At 37.4% G+C, this 18,259-nt stretch overlaps 3 protein-coding genes across 3 annotated transcripts in view; 2 read left to right on the top strand and 1 right to left on the bottom strand.

Annotated features, from left to right (window-relative positions):
• Positions 1–18,259, bottom strand: part of LOC104415021 — a 46,445-nt gene that overhangs the window by 21,085 nt on the left and 7,101 nt on the right. The gene's annotated exons all lie outside the window — the stretch shown is intronic.
• Positions 555–16,979, top strand: LOC104414969 (disease resistance protein RML1B). Its single transcript, XM_039300724.1, has 6 exons — positions 555–708; positions 10,806–11,404; positions 11,791–12,886; positions 13,120–13,464; positions 13,545–15,163; positions 15,679–16,979. Exons 3-5 carry the CDS (start codon positions 12,512–12,514, stop codon positions 15,084–15,086), a joined length of 2,262 nt encoding a protein of 753 aa, XP_039156658.1. The 5' UTR covers positions 555–708; positions 10,806–11,404; positions 11,791–12,511; the 3' UTR covers positions 15,087–15,163; positions 15,679–16,979.
• Positions 10,836–12,328, top strand: LOC104417431 (disease resistance protein RPV1-like). The gene is made up of 2 exons (XM_039300114.1): positions 10,836–11,404; positions 11,791–12,328. Exons 1-2 carry the CDS (start codon positions 10,836–10,838, stop codon positions 12,326–12,328), a joined length of 1,107 nt encoding a protein of 368 aa, XP_039156048.1.

The raw sequence follows: 18,259 nt of genomic DNA, 5'->3' as shown, positions 1-18,259 counted from the left end.
CCAATTATATCATCAATCAATAGAAAAGTTTGATGCCGTCTAATTTAACTAAATGGAAAGTACGAAAGTGTCGTATACATGTGGTTTTTGGTTGCATCGAAATACAATCATTAGACTACAAGCTGCATTAGCTACCGACCTCCAAATAAAAGACGTGGCCCAACGTGGGAAACGTCACGCGATTAGAAGGGCAAAGTCAAAGTCTACGAAGACTTGGACTACCAACCGTCCATGATGAACCAGCTTTACTCCGAGAAAGATTCACACCCATGAATGAGCCAAGTCTCCGAAGACTTGGACGATCAAAGGCACACAGTAAAGCATTGGCGGGCCTTCTTTTCCACGTTAGGATTGAACCATCTTCTTTTTCTTTGCTTTTATTGCTTTATTTCTCTTCATAATCACTTTGCTTTTTTTGACGAGATTTTCCTTGGATTCTCGCCGTGAATGATGGTTGTGGTCCCGGTGGGTTGATTATCTTGATAGTTGATTGATAGGCAGCCACCATTTGATCAAATGATTATTTTCTCTTTTTTTAGCACAGCAGCACTTTTCTTTGAGGATACATATGAGTTAGGGCTTCTACAGGAGGGGCAAGATCCTCAACCCTGAACGCAAAAGACGCTGCTACTGCTCACACCACTCCGTCCACCAACCTCCCGGCAGAATCACGACAGACGCAAGCGATTGAGCCTCCAGTAGCTCCAGGTTCGTAGGCACCATCTATGTTTATCTTTAGTGTTCCAGCCTGCGGTGGGTTCCAAAATCGTGATGATCCGCCTCTAGTCTTACTGGATTCGCTCGATTTTGGGTTCCATCTGTTGAAACTCTTCAACCCAGCTAAAGCAGACTCCACAAGGTTGCTTGGTTCTGGTTTTCAATTCTTGAAGATGGCCTGGTTTCTTGACTTCCAAATATTCCACAGTATTGTAGTAATCGTCTGATTGGAGACTTGGCTTCTTGCATCCTGATCTTGAGCTCTCAAGCTCTCATCTCTGCTATTCTTCCATTCACTAGTGTATTTCAAGCTTGAAACCTTCTGGTTGTTGACTGACAAAATATTCAGAAATTACCATTTCTTATGAAATTTTATCAGTGTGATTAGTAAATTACCAAGATTATCTATTTTTTACCGACATTCCAATGAAGTAATAAATTAACTCGAAAATTTTCATCATTGCGTAAAGTACCGACATCTTTACAAATTTACCAACATGCCAATAAAGTAGTAGATTACCGACTCGTACAAAATTTTACGAGTGTCATAAGTATATTACCAACACAGTCAAGAATTTACAAACATTACATGGAAGTATTAAATTACCCACTCTCAAATTTTACCAGTGTTAAAAAATTACCAGCAATATCAAGAATTCACTGACATACGAGTCAAGTGGTTAATTACCAACTCTTATTACCAGAATCATAAATAAATTACTAGCACATACAAAAATTTAACAACATTTAAATGAAATAAAGGGACAAGGACCCTGAGTGCCAAAAGTTGGCACAAATGGACACTTAAGTGCCAAAAGTTACGAAAGGTACACTTAAGTGCCAAAATCGAAGCAAAATGGATCACTTGAGTGACAATCTGGCCAAAATTCTGCCAAAATGCCGACGTGGCATTTTTCCGGCGAACCGAGCCTAAAACGACGCCGTTTGCACGCCGACATGACCAAATAATGCAAAACGGCGTCATTTTGGGCTCATGTAATAAAAAATAATATAAAAATTAAATAAATGAAATTTAAAATTAGATTTAGTTAAAATATTAAAAACAATAAATTTAAAATTAAATTTAGTTAAAATATTAAAAAATAATAATTTTGAAATTAAATTTAGTTAAAATGATAAAAAAAAAAAAATAATTTAAAAATTTAAAAATTTAAAAATATATTAAAAATTAATAAATTAATAAATTAATAAAAAGCGGGGGCGGTGGCTGAGGGCAGCCACCGCCCCCTTTTTAAATTTTTAAAATTTTAAATTATTATTTTTAATTATTTTAACTAAATTTAATTTTAAAATTATTTTTTAAAATTTTTAACTAAATCTAATTTTAAAATTATTTTTTAAAAATTTTTTTAACTAAATATAGTTTTAAAGTTATTTTTTTAATTTTTTTAACTAAATCTAATTTTAAAATTATTTTTTCTTAAATTTTTAAATTTTTTTAATTTTTAATCTATTTTTTTAATATTTTAACTAAATCTAATTTTAATTTTTTTAAATTTTTTTTAAATTTTTTAATTATTATTTTTTATTATTTTATAAATCTAATTTTAAAATTATTATTATTTAATTATTTAATTATTTAATTATTATTTTTAAAATATTTTAATAAATATAATTTTAAAATTATTAATTTTAATATTTTAACTAAATTTAATTTTAAAATTATTTTTTAAATATTTTAACTATTAAAATTATATATTTTTAAATATTTTAACTAAATCTAATTTTAAATTTAATTTATTTAATTTTTATATTATTTTTTACCATGTCAACCCAAAGCGACATCATTTTTGCATTATTTGCCACGTCGGCATGCAAAATGACGTCGTTTTGAGTTCACTTTGTCGGAAATTTGTCGGAAAAATGCCACGTCAGCCTTTTGGCCGGAGTGGCACTTAAGTGATCCGTTTTCTTCAAATGTGACACTTAAGTGTACCTTTCATAACTTTTGGCACTTAAGTGTCCTTTGTGTCAACTTTTGGCATTTGAAGCATTCTTATCCCTGAAATAATATATTACCAACTCCTCTGAAATTTACTTACCAACACTATAAAAAAAATAGACTGCTGAACATTTGGAGTGTCAAAACTTAGCACGGAGGAATATTTAAGTGCCAAAAGTTAGGAAAATGACATTTAAGTGCCAAAATCGAAGCAAAATTGATCACTTAAGTGACAATCCGGCCAAAATGCTAACGTTGCGATTTTCCGGCGAGGTAAGTGCAAAACGACGTCGTTTTGCACGTTGATGTGACTAAAAAAAAATGTAAAAACGCTATTTTGTCTCTAACGTGGTAAAAAATTAAAATAAAATTTAATTTAATTTAATTTAAAACTAAATTTATTTAAAACATTTAAAAATACAAATACAATTATTAAAGAAGAAGAAAAAAAGGTAGGGGGAGGAGACATCGAGAGCCGAGCCCTCATCGTTGTCGCGAGAGAAGGGACGGCGATCTCAACAAAGAACAGAGGGGGAGGGTCGATCGGGGTCGCTGCCCCCGGCCGACGGGTGGTGAGGGCCCATGAGCCCTTGCCGGATCTAGGTGAGGGCCATGACCCTCGCCCTAAATTTGGGTGAGGGCTCACAGGCACTCGTCGCCTCCCCGCCGTCATTGGGAAGGGACAGCGATGGAGGGGGAGGATCGGTCGGCGTCACCGACTCCCGGTCGATCGACGGTGAGGGCCCGTGAGCCCTCACCTCCCCGTTGCCACCGGGAAGCGCCGGTGACGGAGTGGGGATGGTTGGCCGGGATCAGCGGCCCTCGCCCGACCAACAGCGAGGACTTAGCCCTTAGCCGCTACCTCCTCTCCCCACATTTGGAAAAAAATTAAAAATTAAAAATTTATTTTTATAATTTAATTAAATTAATTTTTATATTAATATTCGAATATGCTAAAAACGACGTCATTTTTGCCTTTCTTTGTTTTTTTGTTGAGTCAGCATTCTAGCGAGCCACGTAGATGAAAAAAATAATAAAAAAATTACCATGTAGGATTTCCGGTGGGGTTCACCGGAGATGGCACTTAAGTGTCACTTTCCTAACTTTTAGCACTTAAGTATCCCTTCATGCCAAGTTTTGGCACTTGGGCTGTACTTCTGCCAAAAAAAAAAAAATACATACCAATATATTAATGAAGGAGTTAACCAACTCCTATGACATTTTATCCATGTGGTCATTAGATTGGCAACTCTTATCATCAATTGGTTTTACACTTTATCTTAAGATTATGTTGAAAGCAATAGGATCTTTGAATCACATAAGGTGATCAAATCAAAAAGGCAGAGTCGTGGAAGCTAGATTTAAACTACTTAAACTCATACCCCTGTTCAAATCCAATTCAAACGTCGAGCAATACATAAGGTAATGTCTACAATATTGGCACTTAATTTTTATTTTAACACATCAAATGAATAGCAGTGTATAGGTATTTTATCTTCAACTCGAAATTCCTATAGACTAATGGTCTCACCATGTCTACAAGTCCTTGGCAGAAAAACTTTCGACACTAATAGTATATTGGAAAGTGGAGGGGCACGTCTCTAGGACCAATATAAAACAGAACCAATTTTCGAGCTTAGTTATGAGAGGAATCTTCTTCTTCTTCTTTTTCACTTAGTCTATGAAGTTGGAGCCCAGTGCTAATACAATAAGCATTCAGTGTGGACATCTTTAATTTTGAGATGCCTGACAATAATGACATGCGCCTCTCCTAATTATATAGAGTAATTATAGAGGAAGCTAATTGTCACGCCCTGAACCCCCGAGCACACAAACATCCCACAAAAGTAGATAAATTCATGACGTCTTAAAATGCATTGTCAACCCATTCTTTTTATCTTTCAATTAAACTCAAGCGGAAGCATTTAATATAAACAACACCAAGTCAATCATAACAAATATAATAGGGATAGCACAGAAAACACCACAACATCAAACCAAACACTTCAATTACAAATTTACTATTAACCCTAGGAAATATAGTGATTATGAGTCCTTACACCGGAAACTTCTAACCAACCAACAAAATCAACAATAGGTCAAGGTTAATCTAAACTTCACTTATGCCAGCCCAAATCTCTCGTCTCCAAAGGGACCCCGAACCGAGCATGACGGTTCTCCATACTACAGGCCTGAAAAATATTAAACAACAATGAGGTGAGATATAAATGTCTCAACAAGTTAATGACCTAAGCCTCAACTAGGACGCTAATTCATCTCGAAGGCAGTCTAAACATGCAACATTATATCAATAGTAAATCAATAGCAAAGCAACCCTTGCTTTGCCTTAACTATGAACATGGTTATGAAACCAACCCCAAAGACAAATATTAAAGCTGTCAAGTAACCCGTAGGCATCCTTACCTCGCCTTGGCGCATCTTGCACATTAGTTAATCACATATGCCAATATCAATGCATTAAGCATAACTAATAATCAAAACATATTCTATAATATCCATGCGCATTGCCAACACACGTGTTCCAATTATTATGACCTCTCAAGCCATGGCCACCACAAGGGTTGGCGGTCTTCCGGCATGACTGGACATCATCTCGCCTAATCGAACACGACAATGTCTAGAACCCCCGCCTAGATGACATTCTTTAAAGGAGCATCGATCCGGCCTCAACCGCGACTTAATATATGGACCCCCGTCGGGCATCCGATAAACATTGGATTAAAATCCACAGTTGAAATCGATCAAATGCAACTTTAATATGACCTAAACTATCAGTGCATTGATGAAATAATAATTTCATATATTTTGAAAGGGGTCAAATTTCATGATATCACACTAATACTCTATGTCCATTCTTCCCTAGATAGATCAAACTCTCAACCACCATGATTAGATTATCAAACAAACAAATTACATCGGAAGCATCCACGAAATTGCTATTGAATCTTGTATTATGCATTAGATGTTGAATAACACAAAAACACGCTATTATTTGTTGTAAATTATATAAGTTCCAAACCCTACATATTGTTAACTTTGTCAATGTTCGATCATGTTGCGGCATCATTTTGAAAATATACCACGTTGTCATCTCGTTGTGGCATATTTAGTCATCTCAAAGCTTTTAATTGGTGTCTTACAATTGACTATATAAACAAGTAGAATGCTTCATAAATACAAATAATCATCAATATCACTAGTAAAGAAGTACACACAATTGTCTGGCATACGTATAGTGTGATATCCTGAAATTCGACCTCGTCTTGAATATATGAAATGGGCATTTCGTCAACGCGCTTATGGTCTTTTTTCTCAGAGTTAATCACTCTTGAGTTAACTGATTTATTAGATGAAGCCGTTAAGGGATATAAACGTAGCAAACTTGAGAATTCGATCGGAAATCGACTACTCGACCGTGATAATTGGCAAGGGTCAATACGACACCGTATAATCGAGTTGAGATCAGATATAAGTTGATTCGACGGAAACACGTAGTCAAATAGAGGGTGGTTCCGCACGATTGCGATATTTAAGTCGAACGGCTATATCCCGATTTTCTATCGATAATACACTTGGGACACGTAATTGAAACCTTGATATTTTTACGACAATCGAGAGTTGACTACGAGTCGGAGATGCACAAACGTGGATTGAGATCATCAACCACGGGTCAAATGTGTTGAAATTCCTAAAAGCTATCTAGTAGGTTAGATCGCGTTAAAATCGCGTTTGGTCGATTTTAACCACGAAATTGAATTCGATTTCGGGATTCGAACGTTCGAACGTATCACGACTCATTTTTAGGATCTCGTCTCATCTTTTGGGAAAATTTCGTCGAGTTCGGAATTTTGCAGAAAAATCAGGTTTTCGGACAAAATGGAAATTAAGTGGAAATTCGGATGGGAGTTTAAATGGGTTATTTTGCTGCCCAAAAATAGTTATTTGTGAGAATTAAGGGCAAAAATTCCCATTGGATGGCCATTAGACTTTAGTGGCAAGAAGACTTTGGTGTTATTGTGATGATGAGAAGATATTTGGGCTAAGCATGAGATTGGTTGATAGCTTGACTTCCCTTTGTCTCTCTCCTCCGATTTTTCTTTCCCCCATTGCATGCGTTCTTCTCCCTGGTTGCCAACCATCTCTGCCCATTATCCCCTCATCCTTATCTTCTTCCTTTGCTTTTTCTTTCTCCCTTATCTCTTCTCTTTCCTCTCTCCCCTCATGCACACAATCCATCTCTCCCCTTTCTTTTCCCTCCCTTATCCCCTTACGTGCAGAACCTCCTCAGCTGAAGCAACCCATCCCTCCTTTTGCAGTTCTTCATTTCCTTTCTTTTGGGGTTGCCTCACGTCCACACCATCCCACTGCACTCCATCTTTAACGCCCACTTCCCCTGCGTCAACACAGCAACTTCATCATCACCATACAATAACAACTCCACTCCTACCAGCTGAGCAGCCACTGTCTCACCACCTACCACCTCAGCTTCGCCACCCACCTCTAGCGTCGTGTAACCATGCCCATTCAGCTCGCCACCAGCCCACTGATCCAGCCTCTCCAACTCCAAAGCAGAATCGAGTTTCAGTTTAAGGGAAGAAACTTCTGGGGCCGTTTTCAGCATCGTTCGAGCCTCCCTTGGTGTCACTGTGGGATTGTGTTTCGCTCACCGTCACATCACTGTCGCTATGGACTCACTGAACCGCTAAACTAGTGAGTTTACTCACTAAACATTACTTAGGAGATTAATTATACTTAAGGGTTGTTTAGATTAGCTTAAAATAGATTAGTGATAATTTAGAATAGTTAGATTAACCTTAAAATAGATTGATGTTAATCTAATTAGTGAGATTAGCACTGTTGAGGATGGATTAGTCCAATTCAGTGGACAATCTATAGTTCGGATTTCTGGACCCTCGCCGTTTGCCCTTTTTTTTAGATCAAAATGGGTTGCGATTTTGAGGTTGCTTCCTTCTTAAGAAATGTTTTAGACATCTGCAACTATACCATATATTTTACTCATGATTTTTATAGTTTTCAAAGTATGATATTTTAGCTCCATCATTTGCAAATAGAATCTTGGACTATGCTGGAATTTGTGACCTTTTGAGATTTTATGAATTTTTATCAACTTTTAGTGTTCGAATTTCAAAATGGTTTCTTCAGAAAAGTTGTTTGTCACATTTTCTAGTCTAACATAGTCAAATTTAAGATCAAATGGATAATTTTTAGATCTCGAACCAAGCTTGTTTTGAAAAACGTGATTTATGGAAACAGACACCGTTTTTGTACTAATTTGAGCGATTTATTGCTCTTAATTTAGAAGGACCTGGGTTAAAAATGTTTTTTAGGTATCTTTTATAACATATTCAAATTTGAGAATTTTCTGAACTCGTTTGATTAGGTTTTTAGATTTAAACTTGGAGACGCGTGAGTGGCCCGATTTCTGCCGTTTAAGATCGGTTGTGATTTTGTTGTCGTTCTTGGTATAGTGCTTGCTAAATCATGTCTATTTGGTGATGTGGTTGACTTTTGGCTTGCTTAGGACTTACGCGTGAGGTTATATGAATGATTGTTCTATGTTGATGGTTTATTACTATTGCAAAAAGTGATCTTTTGGATTATTAAATTGAAAATAAATGAGATGCCGAGTCCGAACACCAAAACTTACTTGCCCAATAAAACAATAAATTTTTAAACCAAGTGCATGCAAGGTTTGACGGTTTAATTTTGAGTACTCGAACCCCTATGAATTTATTTCTAAAGGCTTGAACAAAATTAAAAGGAGGTTGCTAAAGGTTTGTTTCAAAAGAGAGGGTTGAAAAAGAAATTAGAAAAGAAACTAGAAAAGATTATGGACCTAAGCTCCTTCGGCATAGCCGTCTTTGTGACGTAGCCGTGCTCAATGGGGAAGAGACGATGTCTGGCTACACCAGTAGACTGCCAAACATAGGAGTTGACAATACCCTAGAGGGGTTTAATTAACAATCGGAACGCATGATTAGTTGAGTTTGATGCACCTGATTATGAGACAAAACTGTATGACATGGTATAGAACGTATCATAATAGTTTGGCCTTATAATCAGGACCCTTGTGATTAATTAAGTTGTTGAGGCGTTTCAACTGTCATGTGCATTAATTGTATGCATTTGTGTTATGAACTGTGCTGACCTGCAGGGTGGACCTAAGACGTGGTAAGTCCTTATGGTTGTGTGATTGTGTGGTTATGACACTTCTAGATGTATTACCCTCCTAATCGAGGTTTAGAGCGTGAACTCACTTAGATTTATATCTCATCCCATCATGGGCTTAAATTTTCAGAGCCGTAGAGCAAAGAATTTGGAGTCTAGCTGAGGGGACCTGAGGAGTAGGTCAGTTAGGTCAGCTTCTTTTTGGACAATCATTTTTTGAAGTTTTTTGCGTTGTTGACCTTTTGTATATGACTTAGTGTGAATATAAAGATGTGTTTTGTTTGTGAATCTATTGTCCTGCTTTTCTATCCCGAGATGGTTACTATTAGGAGATTTATTATTCGCTTTCGCATGTACAATAAAATGAAAGGGTCGGCGACTTGTCCTGCGACTTGTCCTGGGAAGTCGCGAAATTTTATCGACCGGAGAGAGATGGGCACGTGTTCGAGGACCGGGGCGTGACATATACTTGCATAAAAAATGTCGGTAATGTTACTAACAAATAGACGTCGAAACAATGTTAATAATCTACTAAAAATTTAGGGTGATGAAATGGTTATTTTTTTTTTAGGACTCACTAGTAAAAAATATTTAGGGAACTCGTAATCTACTAGAGGAAAAACACACCCACTTTTAAAAGCAAACGACTATTCGTGATCTGCAAGAACATTTGAAGCAAGTAAATCAATTATTTCGTTAGCATGTCACTAACAATAAAATTGCAACTCATAATATCAAAACAAGGTTAACAATATAGTAAAGATTTATACTTGTAAAATAGTTATTTGTTTGTAAGTTACCACCCTTAACCAAGACTTCTAACAAAGCATGCAAACAACTCATAGTTTACTACCGAAAATACTTGCCCACTTATAAAAGCAAACAATTGCTTGTAAGTTACAAAAGTATTTTCCATATGGTAAATCAATTATTTTGTTCACGCGGTATTTAAAAATGAACATTGCTACTCATAAATTTGAAACGGTGTTAACACCATATTTGAATTTAGAGGGGCTAAAATAGGTCTTTTGTTTGTAAGTTGGAACATCAATTGAGACTATGAATAAAGTATGTAAGCATTCATATTCTATAAACGAAAATACAAACCCATTTGTAAAGTCTAAAAGAAAAAAATGGTAATCCGCTATTTGGTTTGAGGATGAAAAAACTATTTTTTTGATAGCTTTCTAACAATTGCCCAGATTCACAAGTTATCGATTAATTTTTACTTATCAATGATACTTCAAGTTTATAATTGGTTCTTTAAATCTAGCATGCATGAAACAAAACTCCATTTTTAGTTTATAGAATTTTAGAAACGTGTAAGATTACAAACTACAACTATCCCATCACATGAATAGCTTTGGTTAATTTTTTGATCCATTCTAGAGAGAGTGGCAGTCATTTTTGCAAAAATGACCTTAAAGAAAAACAATTTCTATTGTAGAAATTCAAGAAGTGTGGAACTTTTCTTTTTTAAAAAGGATGCTCTGCATCGTGTTATGTCAAATGAGAACATGTTCACGCTTTCCCTTTGCGATTTAAAACTCCTAGGAAATAATTTATGTTCTAAACATTTGAGAAGAGCTAGTTGTTTTTTGTAAAATGAAAACTTTGCACTGTGCTATGTTAAGGTTCTCCCTAGGAGATTTAATCTCCTTAAGGTTTTAAAACGCCCCTCGAGATTTAATACTCATATATTCATGTGCATTGTCAACTTTGATAGGCTGGAGTGATGTTGCAATGAATCATTCTTATTGAACAATTGTAGCACACTGGCCCACTACTCTCTGCATATTTAGCTAATCCTGAATACTACGTTTAATGACCTATAGAGATCTCCATTATTTGTTTGTCAGGCTTCTAAACATCTTCCATCTCTATTTGCCACTACTTTTGCTGATATGCTATTTAGTATTTCTTGAAGATCAAATCGAGTAAATCAATGGAGGGGAGCGTAGAAACACAACATGCCTATAAAAATGATGGAATAGTAGGGAGCGCTTCTTTTACTCACACTGTGACAGAAGGTCAAAGAATGGTTAATTCATCAGGATATGCGTATGAAGTATTCTTGAGCTTCAGAGGAGAGGATACTCGAACAGGTTTTACCAGCTTCCTTTACACCAGTATGATAGATGCGGGAATCCGCGTTTATAAGGATGACAAAGAGCTTTGTGAGGGGGAAGAATTTGGCCCGGAACTTCTCCAAGCAATAAATCAATCGGAGATCTCAATACCTATATTTTCAAAAGGTTATGCTTCTAGCGTATGGTGTCTCAAGGAGCTTGTCCAGATGGTTGAGTGCCAAAAAACTAGGGGACAGAAGATTATGCCCATTTTTTATGATGTGACACCTTCAGAGGTTCGACACCAAACTAGGGGTTATGGAGAAGCCTTTCTTTCACATGAAAATAAGAATCGATATGACAAAGAGACTATGCATCAGTGGAAGGCTGCTCTGAGTGCAGTTGGGACAATAAACGGGTGGGATTTGCACAACAAGACCAACAGGTGACTACCTCTATCATTCCATTTGATGTGCCTTGTACCATTAAAACTTTTAATGTGGTTCAATTGGTTTCTTTTCTAGATTTGTGTTAGCCTTGTTGAAATTGAATTTTATGCTATTGAAATTATACTGCAGAAATCACACGAAATAGTGGTACAATCCCAATTTTATCCTATTTCATTCCAAAGAACTTTCTTTCTTTTTTTTCTTTTTTACTTAAGGTCATTCATTAACCATATGGGCCAATGCTAATTCATTTACAATAGAGTAAATCCTTGTAGAAAGCATTTCAAATAGGTCTTTAGTTTTCACTTTGGTCTTGTGAGAACATAGTTTGGTTTAGTACAATTTTCTAACTCATTGCCATTTGACCTCCAACAAACACTAGGGAAGAAGGTGAGATCGCAAAAACAGTTACCCATAAGGTTTTCAATGAGTTGAAGAAGGCTTATTTGGTGGTATCGAACAACTTGGTTAGTGTGGACCACCATGTGGATAAAATCATGGAAAAGATAGGTGCTCACACAAGTGAAACGCGGATTGTGGGAATTCATGGGATGGGTGGCGTTGGAAAGACAACGATTGCAAAATTAATCTATAATGAGCTTTCCAACAAGTACAACAATTGTTGCTTCCTTTCCAACATCCGTGAAACGTCAAAGCTCAAGGGCATTTATTACTTGCAACAACAGCTCATCTCTAACATCCTTAAGATGAAATGGACGGATATAAAAAACATCGATGAAGGGATTGAGATCATTAAAAAAAGGTTGTCTAATAAAAAAGTCCTGCTTCTTCTCGATGATGTGGGAGAAAAGGATCATATGGATGCACTTGTAGGTAAGCATGATTGGTTTGGTAAAGGGAGCAAAGTTATTATTACTACAAGAAGGAAAGATGTTATCCACATCCCAGAAGTGGACTAGAGGTATGAGCTTACGGGCTTGGATGCCACTCTATCTCTTCAACTTTTTAGCAAGCATGCCTTTAGAAGAGATTCTCCTACAAAACAGTATATCAACCGATCCAAAAGGGCAGTACACATTGCTGGAGGTCTTCCATTAGCCCTTGAGGTCATAGGTTCACTTTTATCCGGCAAAAATAAGAAAATGTGGGATGCCACATTGAAGAAGCTAGAAAGTGTTCCTCATGATGAAGTTCAGAGTAAGCTGAAAGTAAGTTATGATGCATTAGATAATCGACAACAGCATATATTCCTTGATATAGCTTGTCGATTCATTGGATATCACAAAGACATTGTGGTTAATTTCTGGGATGCATCTGAACTTTTTTCAGAAGTAGCCTTGGAAGTTTTGCAAAACATGTCTTTGATAAAGATTAGAAAACGTAATAAATTGTGGATGCATGATCAACTCAGAGATCTCGGAAGAGAAATAATTCGTCAAAAAAGTGAGATGAAAATAGAGAAGCAACGTTGGGTGTGGAATCCCAAGGAAGGATTGGATCTGCTAAGGAGACATAAGGTAAAATGCCTCATGCAACACATCTCCAACTTACTTATGGACATACTCTTTAAAAAACAAAAAAAAAGCAATTACTTTTTTTGTTCTCTAGCACCATCGTCACCTACTCAACTAATATTTTTGCTCTTTTAGATTTAAAGGAATGATAGTACTCAACTCAACCCCTTAAAATAGTGAACTTGAGTAAATGTGTTTCCTTTCAACTTTTTTGTTTAAAAATTTTCCTTGGGCAGGAAAAAAAAGAAGTTGAAGCTCTTCATCTCAAGTTTGATGATCAACACCATTTTACCTATAAGGACTTTAAGAGCCTGCCAAATCTAACGTTCCTTGAAGTAGACGACTTGAAGGAAAATTTTCGTGCAAAAAGGAAGCTTTTTTGGCTCAAATGGCCATCATATGCTCTTCCAACTAATATTTTCCGAAGGAATTCAAATCTCCTTCCACAATTACGATGGCTTTCTTGGCATAATACTTGCCCAACATTTAAGATTGCAAATTTCTCCATGGAGAATTTGATTATCCTTGATCTATCTTGGAGTGAAATTACACATGATTGGAAGGGGTGGAACCACATGAAGGTATGTTATATGCTAGACAACACGTATTCTTTTGTCTTATTAGATTCAAAAGTAAACTTTGCAAGATTTTTCTTTTACAGGCGATGAAGAATTTGAAAGTTCTAGATCTAGCCCATTGCCAATGCTTGAAGAGAACCCCCAACTTCTCTTCTCATTCAAATTTAGAACGTTTGATCTTATCAGGCTGTGAATCATTAATAAAAATTGATAAATCAATTTATCATTTGAAATGCTTAGTTTTCTTAGATATAAGCAATTGTCTGAATCTTCAGAGGCTGCCGGATGAGCTGGGTAGAGATCTTGCAAGCCTCGAATACCTATCTCTAAGAAGATGCTTGAGTTTGAGGAGCCTTCCAGAGACAATTGGGAATTTGGAATCGTTGATTGAGTTGAACATAAGTTACACGAGCATCAAAGAACTACCCATTTCCATCAAAAAGTTGAAGAATTTGAAGGTAGTGGAGATGCAGTTTAGTAACATAAGCAAAATACACAATGCCTTTAGGACGATGGAGAAGCTTGAAAAAATAGAAATCGTCCGCAAGGATCGTCCTAACGAGCGTTTACACGTGGAAATTGGTGATTGCATCTATGAGAATAAATCCTTGAGGATCTTGAGATTGAGAGGGGTGAGAATACACGCCCTACCAAGGCTTCCTGAAAATCTCATCGAATTAGAATTGGAGGAGTTGGGGGTGGACACGTTTCCGAATCTCTCAAATCTCGCTAACTTAAAGGTATTGCATCTGGGCTTTGGCCCACCTAATGGTGATGGGAAATCTGATGGGCTTATGGAAGAACCGATACCACCGTGGATTGGGAACTTAACCAAATTGGGATCTCTGAAACTGCGCTTCAGGGAGACTACCTCATCAATAGACCTCAGCCTCCCTCCTCATCCGCGTCGCCTCCCGACACTTCCCTCAAATTTATCCTCCTTACTTCTCTTTGGTTGCGACTCACTTTGCTCGATGGATGTATCGAATTTGAGGAAATTATCGTCTCTCTCGATTTTGTATTCTGCAGTTGCCGCGATTGAAGGCCTTGGTTGTTTGGAGAACCTACGATATTTGGACCTTGGTGACCTCGGACAGCTGGCGATGTTACCTGATCTAAAAAACTTAAACAAGCTAAGGCGTATTCAAGTATCCGATTGTGGTAATCTAGTTGAGATTCAAGGAGAACTACCGCGGTTTTTGGATAAACTTACAATTTATTCCTGCGATTCATTACAGGAGTTCCCCGATCTGTTCAGCTTAATGGGTAAGACAGATGTTTATATGCATATTCGCAATCAGATGCTTGAATATACAGGTGGACATCGGTTGCAGCTTTATGGCTTTAAATATATGCAAATCCCTGATCTATGCAATTGGAATGGACTAACAATTCTTACAGTAAGAGATTGTTATAATCTGGTTGAGATTCAAGGCGAACTACCCCAATCTTTGGAAACATTGTGGATTCAATGCTGTGAATCTTTACAGAAGTTGCCTGATCTATCAAGCTTGAAGGGACTGCGAGAGGTTACAATAGAACGTTGTGGGAAATTAGCAGTGGAGGAAATTTCTCGGCTTTGCTCGGAGAAGTCAATCGAATTTGTGGGAGAAGACGATAAATAAGTGCACATTGCACTTGGAAGCTTTTTGATGCGCGACCACAAATTGTTCCCTTGTGTTCAAACCTTAAACAAATTGAGGTAAGTACCGATGTTTTCCTTTTTTTGGCAATCAAATTCTTTTGCAAATATGAACAGAGAAGTTTTGCATGCACTTTTTAATGACCTTTTAGCGGATTCTTTTCTGAAAATCTGATGAAGCATTGAAATTACGGTACCTCTGAACAGCCGGAGGGCTCTTAATTATGTACAAGTATTTCTGTTCTTTTCCTAGTTTGGTTTGGCTTTTTTAGCTACATTTACTTAGGATGATTTCTCCTAGAGATATGCATGTCGATTGCATCGTTTTTATTTGATATGTACCAAGCTATTAGAGATCCTTGTCGATTTCCTGCTTCATATATTTTGAAATTGATAACCTCGCTTTGCATTGGAGATAACTTTGCTATGCTGTAAACAAATAGATGGAATGTTTGCTGGAAGGTCATATGACTATTGTTCTCATCCTGGGACTTTACAGCACAATCAACTCATTATTGCGACTTGGAAGTAGGCAGACACTCTATTGCTATGCTTAAGTTCAGTTTATTTCTCAGGAAAGGTGTGCTTCTTAGTGGGATTTGCAAATGTTATGGAGAAGTCATAAATGAGGGAGCCACCGCAGTTCCGAGATTACCAGTGTGGCAAGCACTGGCTAAAGCAGCAGCATCGGAATATCTTATCTCAGCAACGATGCCTTCAATCTTAACAATCTTTGACGGGCACACTGACAAAGATCATTCTGTGCAGCAAACATCGCCTACAGTTGTAACTAAGAGAATGCAGCATTTGCTGTACCAGTAGAGAAGGAGGCCGTCTTGCCGAGACTCGAGAATTGCACTCACTTACAAAAGATCGGTAAGAAAAAGAGAGCACCTTCCCTCAATGCTGCCTTCAGTAATTGAACTGTGCATTCAGAAGCAATATCAACATTGTTTCTGTCATGAGACCCACTCAATTCCAGGAAAACACTGGCACAGCCACCGAAGTCAGTTATGTGTCATATGCTACTTGCCACCTCAGAAGAACTTTCATTAGGTAGTGTTGGCTCTTCCATGTACGTGAAAACTTTTGTAGAACCTGGTGATCATAAAAGAAGAGCTTTGCACAAGCCAAGCATCAATTTGAGAAAATCTTCCAAATTCTTCCCATGTACAAACTCCGAAAGATTTCCAATCCGGCATGCTACTTTCAGCTAAGAAAGCAACTTGGGATCCATATCCAGAGCCGATGCCAGAGCCACGCGCAGCTCAACATCGTTCACATTTGCACAGGACAGATCACCAAGTGAAAATTTGAAGCAGTGGTTGACTGTCTTTGGGTGTAGAATCTCAGAAATTTTAGTCAAGTTGAACTCTATGAGCATCAGGGAGAGCTTCTGCGCACACATTGGTATTGTGGTCCTCATCCTCAATCAAGGTTGGGTAAAGAGGGAGAAATTGCACCAAGGATATGGATTTCAAGTCTGCCAGCTTAAGCTCTAACTCTGGAGTTTTGATTAGGAAAATGAACATCGCATCAAATGGAATCTTGAGGGACAGAAGTCTGGCATCACCATCCTTGTTGCCCTTATACAGAACATCCAGACTCAGCAAAATCCCACGGATGAATACGTCAGAGCTTTCAGCTCTGTGATAGACTGAAAGCCTGCATTTTGAGCTGGCAATGCAGGTTCTAGGAGCGGATCGGTGTTGTGCTCTTGTTTTCTTTTTCAATCCTGAACTACTTTTGGATCGTGTTTGTAATTAGTTTGCTGAATTATGCTTCGTGTGAGTGTGAACCATCTAAGTTTTGCCTGTCCAGTGTTTGGTGATCATGTGCAATTTTGATTTTGTTGTTTGATGAAATGAGTTATGTGCTTGAGTCTGCGTTGCTGGAATGTCACCTTCACGAAGCACCTGAAGCAGAAGCTGAAGCGCAAGGTCTATTGTGACGGCTTCCTCTCACTCCGCACCCCCACTGGCAAGGTACCTTCGCTTTCACTACTAATATTTGCCAGTGATGTCCAGCTCAACCCGGTCGGCAATTTAGTTGCCTTTGATTGGGCTTGGACATGATTCGGTTTGATTGGCTAATCTGTGCCAAAATTGCTAGCTATCGATTTATTACTGTTTTCCCCCATATTTAGTTTGCTCGATTGAACTTAATGGCAGCATCTTGATGCTGCCTAGGGTTTCATTTTTTCTATCATCAGATATTGTTCTGTTATGTGCTTTTGGTTGTAATGCTTTCCGTGATTGAGCTTGTTTGAAGTAGATTAGTCCATGCTGTGATTGATGGTCAGATATATGATAGGTAATGCCCTATGATGATAGCGAGCAGCTGTTGGAATGCAGAATTTTGAAGAATGATGAAGTTATTTGTTCTGGTGAGTCATTGATGTTCAATGCTTATTTGGTTGATGTTGGAGAGCCTGAAGGAGGTCTAAAACTTCTTGATGATACTTATATTGATAGCTTGATTATTGTTGGGCCATTGGATTTATAAGTTCCCTCTGCCTAGGGTATTGCTTGCTAGTCTTCTTCATAGTTGTTTTGTTGGGTCAAATGATCAGTCGGTGCAATGTGATGAATGTGAAGTTGATATTTTACTTCTCGTTTGTCTTGGAAAAAAGAGTGTTGCTCATATACATATATGCACAGACCCTCCTTTGTGATGCTTTGCTTGTTGTTCATCTGGGAAATTAAATATTTGTTCTTTTGCTTGCTTAGAACAGCTGCTTGGGTACGGCTCAATATATATTTGATTGATTTTAAACCTAGGTGTAAACATTTGCAATTGATCTAATGTTGCTTTTGTTCAGTGTGCAACTGGTCTTTTGAAACTCTATGTTTTTTGAGTTTTTCCTTTTGTTAACCTTACTTTCAATTGATGCAGAGTTTTGGTTGAGTTTCTGGTGTGAGGTTCACTATAATCCCCTCTATGAAATACAAGGTGTGTTTTCCTTTTAGCTACTTAAATCCTTTGGCATGGAATGTACAGTTGCATTGCCCACATAACTTTTCATTTTCTGCAGATGCTCCAATTACCGAAAAAGAAACATTGGATATTTTAGAAGAAGTTGGTCGCTCACGATGTTGCGACCTGCAGGAAATGGGAACCAAATTTATACCATCCCTATACCTTACATATATAGAT

Source organism: Eucalyptus grandis, chromosome 8 (assembly GCF_016545825.1).
Source record: "Eucalyptus grandis isolate ANBG69807.140 chromosome 8, ASM1654582v1, whole genome shotgun sequence".
Lineage (NCBI taxonomy): Eukaryota > Viridiplantae > Streptophyta > Magnoliopsida > Myrtales > Myrtaceae > Eucalyptus > Eucalyptus grandis.
Note: the sequence above shows the minus strand (reverse complement) of the source record. Positions and strands in the feature narration are given on the sequence as shown.